General features: G+C 41.2%; 1 protein-coding gene across 5 annotated transcripts in view; it reads right to left on the reverse strand.

Annotated features, from left to right (window-relative positions):
- pard3ba (par-3 family cell polarity regulator beta a) overlaps positions 1-15,405 on the reverse strand; it is a 131,528-nt gene that overhangs the window by 16,585 nt on the left and 99,538 nt on the right. For all 5 annotated transcript variants that reach the window (XM_020592177.1, XM_020592181.1, XM_020592179.1 and 2 more), the window contains one exon: positions 14,937-15,048. In XM_020592177.1, the coding sequence (XP_020447833.1) occupies positions 14,937-15,048 (112 nt within the window). The remainder of the gene's footprint in view (positions 1-14,936; positions 15,049-15,405) is intronic.

Consider the following 15,405-nt stretch of genomic DNA (forward strand, 5'->3'; position numbering starts at 1 on the left):
TGTGTGAGCCACACAGAGTCTAACTACTGCTACTGCCACTAAGCTGTTGACAGTTATATGAGTATGAACTTGAAATATAGAAACACGAAGAAACCACACCCCATTTATAAATCCACACACATGCTCACAAATCTGCATGTTACATAAAAGCTGCTGGAGGCTTTAATTTCACCTTTTTGGAAGTTCACTTGGAGAACATTATTGTTGACTTGAGATTGCAGTTATGTGGTAGGTGCCTCGACCATTAGGCCACCACATCACTCCAGTGATTTAGCTCACTGCCCTGGTCTAACACATTCCTTCAATGCATTGGAGGAGAAGACGTAGTAAAAATATAACAGTGTAATATAAAGTATGGCTTCATGTCAGGCTGGAAAACAGCTGCTGCCTGCATAAATGAAGCATCAAATGGTTTCATGCTAAATAACTTAACTTAACTCCCCAGAGTGGATAAAAATTTTGGCTATACTTTTTAGTGTATACAGGGTCAACAGAGCTTTTGGAAAACACTGATTCAAGCCTGGTTTAAGGCTGTGGCAGTAAAGTTAGGGAGACTGCTTTGTTGGCTGTAACTTTCTTATTCATCTCAAAGTTCAGCATAGTTGATCATTCGATGCATGTGTAGCCATTACGCTCTACTGACAGTGGGTTTGCCTTCACTATCAGGATAGCCACCTTTTACCAATTTCTTAAACATCTCCATCTCTAACATTCTCCAGCAATGGCTTGTTGGTATAGCTACCAACTAATGACCAACTAAAACTCAAAAAGGCCAAAGCGCCTCTCACTAGTCAAGGCTAGCCCATTGGTACACAAGATTATGTCATATTTGGATGCTCTGTGTGTGTGTAGATATATATATATATATACATACATACACACAGTTAGTCAAACAGGAGGTTCACTTGGCCCTCGGTGTACACTAAACACTCCCACACCTGGACCCTGCTCACTCCGAGCTCATTAACAGCAGATGGTACACACACATACACACCCACACACATGGGGACCAAAGGTTACACACACTCAGACTGGAATGTGGTCTACTTTGGTAATGGGCCAATCTGCTGGTAATTGTCTTCACTGTCAGTGTTTGTTTAGGCCTCAGCTCTTGACCTTAGATTGGATCTCTATATTTACATACAGTTGAGGTCAGACAGGGACTGGGATGTTCTTGTGTGTTTGCTGTTTAATCTTTCCATGTGAGGATGTAACAGGTAATGGGGTAAAAAAAAAAAAAAGTGTTTTGCTCTTTAGCTGCCTAGAAAACAGTTCATGATGCCATCAAACCGTTTACATGAACACTAAATAAACTGAACATGTTTACATGCATCAGAGCAAGAATGTATTCAAAAGACTGTTTTACATTCCCTGGGAAACACACTGAGGACACTGTGATGTCAAAGTATTTGATTTCTGGGTATTAGCCATGGACATTTTGTAACTCGACAACTCCCTGGATGATATAACAAGTTGAATAGGCTGGTGTCTTTCTTTTTGAGGAGGTTATATGTTTATCTAATATATCATTCTGACTGTTAACAGCATATTAGGTTTCATGATAATTAAACAGCAGATCAAGGGGCTCCGGAAAACTGCCTTTTACCTGCAACATGCTTGTATCTTATTACCACCTCAATCTGTTATCAACATGCATCCTAAATTTTTTTCCAGGTGTAACAGTTTGTGTTGCTATTGAGCATTTATGTACTAAAGCTGCGTCACTGTTTCTCTCCTTCTCTGTCGGTTTGTTTGCCTCCCCACTGTTCCCTGAAATAACATCCAAATAGTCACAAGGTGTATGTGTCTGTGTGAACATGTGCTTCACTGGTTTCATTCTTCCCTCTCCAGCGTATGATGCCCCAAATGTGTGACATGAGACGTGTAGGTAAGAGAGAGATGGAGTTGGCTTTTCTTCTTTTTTACCAAGCTCTATAACTGCCATACAGTGTGTGTTTTGGGTGTGAGCGAGCCTGGGAACTGTTCTGATTTTTGAACTAGGGATTTCCACACACGCATACTGCAAACACAGCAACACACAGCTGCCCTTCCAGTTCTGTCAAGTCATGCATTTGTGTTCTGAGATGGCATAATTTCCACAGCAGAGAGTCAGTATTCTGTTATCCGCTCCTTCCAGACAGATTTGTGGATGAGAGGGCCTCCACCTCCACCAGTGATGGAGTCTTTGATGAGTGATTCCAGCTGATCATGACCTCCACTGATCTGCTGCAAATGTTGTGAGGTTGACCTGTTTGACCTTCAGATGCTGTGATGCAGCTCATGCCAACTACCCCTCAGAGTGAGTTGCAGAGGCTTTAAAGGGTCAGTTCACCCAAACTTCTGAAGAAATGTCCAGATGTCACAGGGTTTCCTTTTCGGGATGATGACGTGGCCTGTTTTGTGTCCCAGCCTCAAAATGCAATGATTTGAGAGGTTTACAATAACTTTGTCTTCCACCTGCTGATGCTGCAATCATGACAGGAAATACCCAGTATAATCTTACATAGGGTTTCTGTCACTTGATGGTTAAGTGGCTGAGATGTCAAACTAACTGGCTCATGAAACCCCTCTGGTACAAAGTGCTCCACCTGTTGAAATTCCTCATCTTGCAGGGAATTTGGTTTAGTATAGCACTTTTTCTGCCCTGGATGAAGACAGCATGAGCCTCCAGTGATGAAACTCACATTTTTTTTGTCTTTAAAAATGTTTTTGTGAACAGAAAAAAAAAGCCATTTTCCATTGCTGCTTCCGAAGGGAAAATTGTAATAAGTGCACTAATGCAAACCCCCAGATTTGGAGTTTTTTTCTTTACAAGGCATTCTTGTGTCAAGAAAAATGCAGTCCCTTAAAGGAAGGTAAAGCTAGTAAAGTGTGACCTCAGCAGAGACAGAACCTCCTCTTCTTAAATCCAAACACAGTGGTGACGTGCTTTGAAGTGAGAGTTGGCACAAGTGAGGAGGAGAACAGGAGATTTCTACCAGCTTGCAGACAGATCACACGCTGCAGTTTGCCTGTAGGCCAGAGACAAGCTGTAGGGATAGAGACAGACACCAAATAAGTCCCTATGGGCCTTTAACGGTCCAGATGGGGAGGAGGGAGAGAAGACAGTGAAAAAAAATTCAAATCCTCACCCAGTTGCTATGCAGCATTGGAATGAAGTGACTTAAAACAAAAAAGAAAAGGGAGGGAGGAAAAAAGAAGGGAAGGAGAGGAGTGTGTCAAGCCCCAGGGATGAGCTGAAGAGACAAGGACAGAGGAGAAGTCCGTGGATGGAATCACTCATTGTGACTGCAGAAAAAAAGAGGAAGAAAGGTATGTGAAAACTCTTAATAGCCGTGGGTAGAAACTTAATGCTGGAATCAGATGTTCACTCTTGTCTTTGTCTCCTAAGAGTGTGAGCAAAAGTTCAGCCTGCGCCTGAGCCAGTGGAAGAGGAAATGCTCCTGTGTGCACCAATCAAACAAGGAGATGAAAGCCAACTGCAAAGTGTTTGAAAGCATGAAATTATGTCGGAAACCTGAAAACCAGTCAGTTTGCATCTTTTCTGTCTCTACTGCCTTTAGTTGTACATGCATTCGGAGATGGTGAGTCTCAGTTCCCTTATTTTATTGCTCCTCAATCCTCACTCGACCTGGAAGTTGTTCTAGTCTGCCATAATGAAGGACGTCCCAAAGCTCTTCTTTCTGCTCTGAGGACCAAGGAGGCTGGCTGGACGAGCTGTAACCGAGGATACACTGGTGTAATCCATTACGGATGTTTGTTACAGATCGACAGTTTGTGATTGGATGTTTCACATTCAGGATCAGAGGAAAGGACGTCTCATGTCAGTTAAAAAATGTTTCCTTATTCCTCTCTCCCTGCATATTTGCCTTGTGTCTTATGTGGGTGGGACTGAGACACAAGGAAGAGATGCAAATGAGGGAAATGTGGATGCAGTTAGTGAAAATGGGATTCACCTACAGACTCTATTGATTGTTAAATGCTATTCTGTAATGTAAAAGCTCAGCTGAGTGCAAAATATCAAGACAACTTAAGTCACGTTCAATCCAATTATATGTCTGAGCTGCTTCAAGACTGAGCAGCAACTGAGTCTGTGTACCTTAAAGAGCAGCACATGGCCGAGACCAAAAAAAAAAAAAAAAAAAAACTTCACACTTCTTCATAGTTCAACTATGATACAACTTCAATTACACAATACAGTAACATTTGGAACCATGGAATGTAAATGTAACAGGAAGCAAAGAATTTGCCCAAATGTTGCATTATTTGTTAAAATTGTGGTATGACTATGTGAATCACACAGTAGAAGCACAGTGCACCACTGTACATGGGCTGTGTACTGACACATACACACTCCACCCTCAGATAAATCTACTTTTTGGTCCATCCATGTGATAAAAAGGTTCCAAACATCCATGGTTTCACCAAAATATGGCTCTGCTGACTGACTGCAAGTGGACAAACGTAGCTGTTCTATGTTAGAGTGGAAACATTAACTCTACTAACTTTACACGTTATTGTCCTTGTGGGCCACCCTACTGTATGTAAATTGTCAGGAATTATTTCTAATGCATGCTGAGTGGGAATAAATGCTCTTGATCTACAAACAATGCACAAATGCTTAGAGGTAATTTACCCCGTTTCAACAGCAAATCAATTCATTTTCAAAATATTCATGAAGCATAGAGTCATTTCCTGATAATGCCATACACTGGAACATTTAAAGGCATTAGTGAGAGAAACAATTAAATTTGCATTGCAAAACATGGAATTATCTCAACTCACTGGCAAATATTTTGACCTAAAATGCAAGTCTGAATTTAGGACTAAATAGCATCATGACTTGCATTAACAGAGAATGGTCTCCTGTAAGTGCTACCTCATGCCTTATTTCTTCTTTGTGATTTTCCTGTTCCAGCCTTTTTCCAGTAGCTGGTCACAGTAGCTTGTTCAGGGTTATTTTGGGGTGTATGATCCAAACACTAAAATGTGGTGTGGCCTGTGTAATTACCAGGGCCAGAATGGAGCTCTGCCAGTCCCAGGGAGTCTGGGACAAAATGGCAGCCTTTAATCAGCACAAGCTGGACAAGGCTAGGTGGGCAAGGGAGTGTGTGACAGTGTGGTGTGCTGGATGAGAGTGATGAATGAGGGTGACCCCAGAGGTGGTCATGAGGGAACCGGGATCAGCAGACTGCATTTCTTATAATTAATAAAATATGGGATTTTCCTAAATAAAGATAGGTGTGTGTTAAGTTGTGTTTGTGTGTGTTGTCATCATATATTTAGCTAGAGGCCCTTGTGGAGAAATGAACTCTGAAAACAGCTTCAATTTGGCCAAAACTGAGGTTTGCAGCCCTTTGATGGTGACTTCAGTTTGATTTATGACTTTGGGTTGAATCTACAACATATGTAGCGCGTGGTCTTGTAACCTACTCCATAGCCTGAGGTGCACCTCTTCAGAACTGTAACTGCAAGTCGTGACGACACAGACAACAACAACTGTGATTGGTTGCATCGTATTTCCTCGTTTATGTCTCTCAGTGGCCGGACAAGCAGTGTTTTAGTGTTGTAATTGCAGGGTCAGCACAGACACACCAGTGCACAAGTATAAATGCTCACGATGGTATATGTCACTTGCGTAGGCTCTACGTAGATTCAATGCAGACCCGTAAATCAAGCTCGTGTGTGTGTGTGTGTGTGTGTGTGTGTATACATGTTGCATGTTTGTAGTTGACTGTTATAAAATGTGTGTGAGTGTGTATTCATACATCTGCATGTTGGTTTGTGCTCGTGTTCATTTATATGTACTGTGTATGCATGCACAAATTTCATACATGAGTTCAAATGTGTTTCTAAAGTCAGTGAAGACAATTATATTTCTAAACCTGTGAGCAAATTTGTGAAAAATAGAAAGCAGGAGTCTGCCATAATGAAGGACGTCCCAAAGCTCTTCTTTCTGCTCTGAGGGGCGAGGAGGCTGCCTGGAGGAGCTATAACTGAGGACATATGAGTGTAACCTTCGCGGATGTGTGTTATGGACAATGTTTCCTTATTCCTCTCTCCCTGCATATTTGCCTTGTGTCTTATGTGGGTGGGACTGAGACACAAGGAAGAGATGCAAATGAGGGAAATGTGGATGCAGTTAGTGAAAATGGGATTCACCTACAGACTCTATTGATTGTTAAATGCTATTCTGTAATGTAAAAGCTCAGCTGAGTGCAAAATATCAAGACAACTTAAGTCACGTTCAATCCAATTATATGTCTGAGCTGCTTCAAGACTGAGCAGCAACTGAGTCTGTGTACCTTAAAGAGCAGCACATGGCCGAGACCAAAAAAAAAAAAAAAAAAACTTCACACTTCTTCATAGTTCAACTATGATACAACTTCAATTACACAATACAGTAACATTTGGAACCATGGAATGTAAATGTAACAGGAAGCAAAGAATTTGCCCAAATGTTGCATTATTTGTTAAAATTGTGGTATGACCATCTTTCCACACATTTGTGCATAAAAATACTTGGGAAATACACTATGTGAATCACACAGTAGAAGCACAGTGCACCACTGTACATGGGCTGTGTACTGACACATACACACTCCACCCTCAGATAAATCTACTTTTTGGTCCATCCATGTGATAAAAAGGTTCCAAACATCCATGGTTTCACCAAAATATGGCTCTGCTGACTGACTGCAAGTGGACAAACGTAGCTGTTCTATGTTAGAGTGGAAACATTAACTCTACTAACTTTACACGTTATTGTCCTTGTGGGCCACCCTACTGTATGTAAATTGTCAGGAATTATTTCTAATGCATGCTGAGTGGGAATAAATGCTCTTGATCTACAAACAATGCACAAATGCTTAGAGGTAATTTACCCCGTTTCAACAGCAAATCAATTCATTTTCAAAATATTCATGAAGCATAGAGTCATTTCCTGATAATGCCATACACTGGAACATTTAAAGGCATTAGTGAGAGAAACAATTAAATTTGCATTGCAAAACATGGAATTATCTCAACTCACTGGCAAATATTTTGACCTAAAATGCAAGTCTGAATTTAGGACTAAATAGCTTATGAGGAGGAACAATCATTGCATCATGACTTGCATTAACAGAGAATGGTCTCCTGTAAGTGCTACCTCATGCCTTATTTCTTCTTTGTGATTTTCCTGTTCCAGCCTTTTTCCAGTAGCTGGTCACAGTAGCTTGTTCAGGGTTATTTTGGGGTGTATGATCCAAACACTAAAATGTGGTGTGGCCTGTGTAATTACCAGGGCCAGAATGGAGCTCTGCCAGTCCCAGGGAGTCTGGGACAAAATGGCAGCCTTTAATCAGCACAAGCTGGACAAGGCTAGGTGGGCAAGGGAGTGTGTGACAGTGTGGTGTGCTGGATGAGAGTGATGAATGAGGGTGACCCCAGATGTGGTCATGAGGGAACTGGGATCAGCAGACTGCATTTCTTGTAATTAGTAAAATATGGGATTTTCCTAAATAAAGGTAGGTGTGTGTTATGTTGTGTTTGTGTGTGTTGTCATCATATGGTGGTCATGAGGGAACCGGGATCAGCAGACTGCATTTCTTATAATTAATAAAATATGGGATTTTCCTAAATAAAGATAGGTGTGTGTTAAGTTGTGTTTGTGTGTGTTGTCATCATATATTTAGCTAGAGGCCCTTGTGGAGAAATGAACTCTGAAAACAGCTTCAATTTGGCCAAAACTGAGGTTTGCAGCCCTTTGATGGTGACTTCAGTTTGATTTATGACTTTGGGTTGAATCTACAACATATGTAGCGCGTGGTCTTGTAACCTACTCCATAGCCTGAGGTGCACCTCTTCAGAACTGTAACTGCAAGTCGTGACGACACAGACAACAACAACTGTGATTGGTTGCATCGTATTTCCTCGTTTATGTCTCTCAGTGGCCGGACAAGCAGTGTTTTAGTGTTGTAATTGCAGGGTCAGCACAGACACACCAGTGCACAAGTATAAATGCTCACGATGGTATATGTCACTTGCGTAGGCTCTACGTAGATTCAATGCAGACCCGTAAATCAAGCTCGTGTGTGTGTGTGTGTGTGTGTGTGTGTATACATGTTGCATGTTTGTAGTTGACTGTTATAAAATGTGTGTGAGTGTGTATTCATACATCTGCATGTTGGTTTGTGCTCGTGTTCATTTATATGTACTGTGTATGCATGCACAAATTTCATACATGAGTTCAAATGTGTTTCTAAAGTCAGTGAAGACAATTATATTTCTAAACCTGTGAGCAAATTTGTGAAAAATAGAAAGCAGGACTTAATCCAACTTGCTCACACTTGGGGATTGTGTGTTTGTGTGAGGCAAAGTGAGGGAGATGGTCAACGATAGTGTATGCTAGCTAGTTATCCTTCTGTCTTACCTCATTAAAATGGTGCAGGTGCATCCGTAAAACCTCATAACCACGCACACGCACACACACACAGGGCATATGCTAACCTGATTAACACTAACATTAGGCTAACATTAGTGCAGCCTCCTTCAGAGAAACACCCCCAGACCAGCTGCGCTCTCTCCCTCCTTCTTCCATATGCACAAACTAGAATTTCGGCTTCCCACACTTGCTCTTTCCAATTCATATTCTTTATAAATCTACATTTTTAAACAGTTTATTTGAAAAAGTTGCTAATTAATTGGACAGCACAGAGTATAGAGAGAGAGGGAGAGAGACAGGATGCGTGCGATGGAGACAGAAACAAATCTTGGCGAGGGAACTGTAACTCAACCTAATGTGCTGTATGTGATAGTCTCTTGTGCTGGTCGCAGTCCAAGTGGAATCACAATAAGCCATCTCTTTTTACAGTGAAAAATCAAAAGTGATTCCTAATTTAATGCTGATATTTTGACTACTTACAGTAAAAGAAGAAAAACATTTGGGAGATATATCAAAATATGCTGCTTTAGCCTCCAAGCCCTTGAGTAGGTGGCCACTACATATTTGGCTGACAGCTGAGCCATTAGACATCTAAACCCACTGACCTAGACATTTGCCGACAGGTTTTCAGTTTTAAGACATGGCCTGTTCTGCAAACTGAGATGCAACAAAATACATATGCTTGTTGATAATAAACAGACATTAGCATGAAAGCTAGTGTAGCTTGTTATTCAAAGTTTGAGGCACATTTTTCATTGCTGTCTGGCTGTTATGACAAAACAATGTTCTACAAGCAAAAGCCAACCTCAGTCTGGCTGGTTAATGCACATATCAAAATGTTAAAATGAAAGGTTTTTTTCCTTTTCAGTATTTTTTTTTTAAAGAGCACAGAGCATTTAGTTTACAAAACAAATCTTTATGTAGCAGTGGAAAAAAACATGCATTTTAATTTCTGTTTATGTTGTTTTGGTTTCTTTTTTCCTTTCCCCTCTCAGATAAGTGTATGCTTGCTTCTGTACTCTAACCACTGAAATCACCTGAGCTTATGACCTCGAAGCATCACCTCTCTCCCTTCTTCCCCCGCTCCATTCCTTCAGCTGTTTATGTCAATACCACCATGTGTCTGCCACTTCTTCCATCCCATCTGTCTCCTCCTCATGCCAATCCAGCTATTTCTTATTCTTACCATCTTCCTCCTAAGGCTCCCTGTAAGTTTTATTTGCTTTGACTCTGCTCTGCTGCTTTGTCATGCTCTCAGTTTCCCTCTCTTTTGTCCTCTCTCTGATAAACACATATGTCCTCTTGCCACCTCTCACTTTCTGCCACTTCCCTTCCCAGGTTCCTATTCCACTCATATTTTCTCCCTTGTGCACTTTCTCCCTCTTTCCTCTCTCCACTTCTCTCCCATGAGTCCCCCTCTTGTCTTTCTAACCAGCTTCCTGCTGGGCTACACCACTTTTGTGGCAGCATTCCCAACAGTAGGCACACAGCGGGACCAGCCTGCCAGCACATCCATTACACCTATGCTCTGTGAGCGTCTGTGCCTTCAGTGAATGAGATGACTCAGCCTGAATTGTTACAGCAGAAAGTGAGTGGAAACAGGAGACACTTGTCAGGTGAAAGCAGTGATGGCCAGTCACTGGGGCACAGGATCTCACCAGTCAACAAATCTTAAAAACCAATATCTAACCACGAAAGGTCTAATGACATGTTTGAAGTGTTGTACCACTAAATTTCGATATTTGCTGTGACTTTATTTCACCAAGGTGCTTTTTCCCAAAAGTAAGCCTTTAGCTCAGTGCAAGTTCACAGATGAATACATGTGCATTCATTCAGGCTGTGGGCGCAAAGCCATTGGGGGCTTTTGCCTGTGGGCATGAAGCACCCCGTGCAGATCACCAGTGGCTGCATGAGTGTGCGCGCGTCTGTGATTGTGTGTAGGCCATCTATCACCGTGACAGGCTGGTGCGTGTTTACTTAATGATGTGGGGGTTTATTTATGAAGTGATGGCCGACGTGTGGGAGGGAGAGGGAGAAGTGAGAGAAGGAAAGAGATTGAGACAGCCTGAGGATGTGACATTAAAATATCATCAAGGTGATGGATATCCACACACACAACATTAGAGAGAAGTACAAAAAACAGCTGTGCAACGGATGACAAGTCATATCTGGACTTGTGTGAGTGTCTCTCAGTGTGGGTTTTATAATGAATGAGTGTGTAGATGTGTGTGTGGTTTTCTGGGACTTCTGTGTTCATTAAGGTGCCACATATGCTGCCATTGTTGTTTATGATTCGCAGGGCAATGAGCTGAAGATAAGATGCACGTGTCCGTACTGTGCGTCTATCTTACACTGATTTACTGTGGCTTTACATACAGTGAACCATGTTATGCATGGTCAGCTATAATGCAGAGCCACAGAGTACAGTAGATTTACATTATAATAAACACGTCATAGACATGCAATCAGAAGAAACAAGGACACAGTGAGTTTGATATTAAGCTTTCTGGGTATTCAGTTGTGTATCCTGTGACAGTAACAACCACTAGGGGGCAAATAGTGAATGAACAAAGAAATGACATAATGAACGTCAAAGTCATTTCCTTCATGGTAATAAAAATAAAAACAAGCCAAAACACGTGAAACATAGAGTAAAATGAGTAAACTACACCTGATATCATTGTGTAAATATCCCTCTAACAGGGCTGCAAAGTTAATTGACATTATATTTAGCACATAAGGCAAACATGTTAAACTCAAAATAATTTCAAATTGTACAAATAAGATTAATTGGGAGGAGCCGCACTCTTCTATCAAGACAGAAAATCGCCTCTTATGTAAAGGTCCTATGCACCTGAGTCGAAAAAGAAGTGTGGAAAATGTACAGTAAGTGCATAAATCAATCTTCAGGAAAAGAAAAAAAAGAAAGTCCAAATCCAGAAGGGACTAGAGGACTGCCATAGCCAGTCCAACTACACTCCAAGGATATTAAGACCAGATCTGGAGCAGCTACACTGGCAGCAGCATGATGCTAGCAACACTTGAGCAGCTGCATTTGAAAAGAGACACAATACATGCCACTGTCACTGCACTTCATAGTTTATCCTTTTGCGTCAAAAGGACATTTTTCTACTGCACTGATATCATAAGACCTTAAGGTTCTTTTGCGTATATCCAGTTTGGTATTAGACATACTGACACATGCACCCAAGATCTACAGCAATCCAACAGGACCTGTCTTGGCCTGACTCCTATTGGTTTACAGATACTGGGAACTGTGTTGACCTGTAAAAATCTCTCTTCTGGAACTTGTTTTGTTAACTCAGAGGAAATAACCCCTGATCAGTCCATCAGGGTTATCTGACAAATTTATAACATTTATATAATGTCTAAAAGACATGATGGGCATTTACAAGGCAGGGAGGAAATATTGGGTCCAGCACAACAATCCTTTTTAAATCTACCTCATTAACAAGAGATAAGAGAACCCCAAATTTATAGAAGCACAATCTTAAATCGCTGCCTTTAAATGGTGACAGAGAATAGTTAAAATATTTTAGTTATACTGTATATTGACCTACTGAGTTGAAACTTATTTCATGATCGGTCTCTACAGCAACAATATGATGAAAAGTTATAGAACTCTAAAGAAACTCGTGTACTTTTGAGGCTTAATTGGCCATCATGACATTACAGAGAGCCTATCATTAGCATACAGAGAAAATAGAGAGAGGGGGACAGTGTGATTGTCATAATTACAAGTGTGACCTATCCACAGGCAGGGAACATGGGGGAAGGGTCAAATTAGAGACCGGATGACAGACATAGACATGGGGGAGAGATGTTAGAGGAATGAAATGAGGAAGAGACATCAAGTCCTCTTCTAGATATAGCTGCGCATACCCACAGTAAAAGCCAGTGACACACACCCACACAAACAATTCCACCTCTTGGTTATGTAGATAGATGACTGCTGAAAAAAAATAAAGAAAGACATGAATAGATGTTGTAACCAAAGTCTTTTATCCCAGCTTTTGTTTATGTCAGTTTAGGTTATTGTGTTACCCAGGATCCTCTAGCTCAGGAGAGTAAATGGAGATGCACACATACTCTTATCTTCTCTTTCAAAAACACAAACCACTCAGAGAGGGAGAATGGGGCTCCTGGCCTTGTGTGGAGAGCTTGGAAAAACCTTTTTAACCATTCAAGGCTACAGAAATAGTAGAGCATAAAAGAGCAGCGCGGTGCATGGTGGAGGACGCAGCGGCTAAAAGGCTCATCACACAAGGCTGAAGTGAGCGATCAAGTGGTCTGCATTTATGCTGCACACTGAGGGAGAAAATACATAAATGTTGTGTAGCAATGTCCTGGTGAATCAAAAGGTGTAGACACTGTTAACTCCAATTTGTCTACACCTGAAGGGAAAAAGCATCATCATAAACATGTACAGATTGGGATGCTAAGAATTTGTGGTAAATATTAACATCAAATTTGAATGCAAGTGTCTTTACATACATTTTATTTTCCTAGTAAAACTATTTTCATATTAACTTTGAAAGTAAAGTTGAAGAAATGTTTAGACTGTGAAGGCGTCCCTTCCACAGAGCTGTAATTAAGTGTATGAGAGCTAAAAATATGAGTTGTGTTTCTGTCCATCTCATCTGACGATGATTCTGGGTAACACACAAACCCCAGCTGCCATAAACAAAAGAGGATAAAAGCTCAGACAGTGGTCAGAAAATCTATTCATGTCTGTGCTTATTCTTTTGGTGGCCATCTCTCTACATGGTGTGGGTGGGTGTGTGTGTGTGTGTGTGTGTGTGTGCGTGCGTGTCAATGACTGCAAAAGCTTTGTACATGTGACTAATTGTCTTCCACATAAGTTGACTCCAGGTCAGCTTCAAGTAGTGCTACTTGTAGTAGTGGTCCTTCTTTGGCAGATGCCTTTCTACAAACAGACTCACAATAAAAGCATTAAACCTCTGAGGAGCCATGGATGCAATCAAAAACTGTGAGTGCATCCCTCGCAAACAACAGCGTATTTAGTGCTCAAGTGTAAAATAGTTTATTTTTTCTCTTCAATTCTCAGTTGTTTCCCTTAAAATATAATTTCCCAGTCATTTCAGCCATCACACTGTGTTTCAACACAACATTCCATTATCTTTTTTTGTACCTGGGATAACTTCCTAGATGCTTTACTGTTTCTCTTCTCACTATGTACATGTGTGAGTGCGTGTGATTGTGAGCGGGGTGTTTCATTATCGGGCTCCTCAGGGTAGGAACCAACTGCTGGTTTTTACCATGGGCACCGCTGTCTTTTTTCTTTTTTATGGAATGATAAATAACAATCAGATCAGAGGTTATGCCTCATACTCGTTGTACTTTAATTGCAACAAAGCCTTGGTACCGACTGAGTCGCACCGACCCGAGGCAGAAACACATACTGTGTAATGAGTGATGAAGCCCTTTCTCAAAGAGCACGACTGCAGTCAGGGAGTGCTTAACGAAACTGGTCCATCGGACTTCGTTGCTCAATAAGGAGACAACAATAATGGAATTATTGCATTCACTTCAAGGAAGTGAATGCAGTAGGAGACAGGGTGTGTCTGATGACTGGGTATTGGCAATGCCATCTGTAAATCCATCCCATATTTCCCCACACGCCTCTGCTTCTTCCTCTTCTGTTGTGTCATTTAAAGAAAAATAAATCTACCTGTGAGGATAGATTTGCTTTTGCAAATTGCTGAGGCATGATTCAGTAATGCTGATTTGGATCAAAGTATGATTTTCTGCATCCATGGGCGCGCTATCAAAAAAAGAACCCATTTTAAAATGGCTGATAAATGGCTATTGATTTCCATGGTGAGTAGGCTCAATTCTGGAGTGTACGGAGGTAAATGAAATGATTCCTCAGGCTGGATCAATACAGGTTCAGGGACATTTAGCAGTACAGCATGGCTAGAAGAGGCAACTAGAGTGCGAGACTTTAGGCCACTGCTGCTCTTTCCTAAATAAGAAAGAAAAGGAGAGTGAGGTAGAGGTGTACAGTGCTTTCAGTGAAGAAAAGAAAATAGAAAGCAATTGGATAAGAGAGAAAGAAAGAGAAAAGGCAGAGGTACAGAGCTATAAGACGAGGTGGCTGGAAATGTCACCGGTCTAATAGATCTCTCCATAAACTAAATGAGGAGAAGAGCAGGCGCTGCCTCAGTGGCACAAAATGTTAACAAGAGAGCTGAAAATAGCCTGAGAAAAGCACAGGGGAAGACAGGCTGGCCTCACAAGAACACTAGAGTGCTCTGGAGGCCGCTACGCATACACACATTTTCCTTTCATTTAAGATTTTAAATTAGCATCCAGCATGTATGTCTGGATGAACATGTTATTAGATAGCATTTTCTGGATGTTTAAGAAACAGAAAAAAGGCAGTACTGTAAACTTAGACTGTAAACTTCTTGCTACCTAAATCTGGCTGCCGTTTCTTGGATATACTCCCACAGACACGCACACTCACCCGGTTAGGGTCGTTCTCCAGCACCCTGCGCCGTGCAGCATCTAGTTCCTCGTAGACTGGAGCAGCTCGGGCCTGCGGGTACTCCCTACGCAACCCTTGGACACGTTGGTCACTGCAGAGAGATACAGAGGAAGGTGTATATGATGTCAAAAAGATGGTGGTTGGAGACAAGGAAACATTTAGGTAGACAAGGATCTAGCATGGCTCTTATCATGGCCTGAATGTCAAATTCTAGGACTATTTCCAAAATGAATTTCTATAATGTTTGTTCATCTTAAGGGGGAAAAAAAAGAGTCTAATTTTCGCTACAAATGGGAATGAGGTCAAAGGTCAAAGTGTTTATTTGTCATATGCACAGTTAGGAAACGTGTTTCCCTGTACAATGAAATTCTTACTTTGCTGTCCACATGAATGCCACAAAATACAAATGAAATATAAAGTAGATAAATAAGTAACACAAAATCTAAGG

Source organism: Monopterus albus, unplaced genomic scaffold, assembly GCF_001952655.1.
Source record: "Monopterus albus unplaced genomic scaffold, M_albus_1.0 scaffold16.1, whole genome shotgun sequence".
NCBI lineage: Eukaryota > Metazoa > Chordata > Actinopteri > Synbranchiformes > Synbranchidae > Monopterus > Monopterus albus.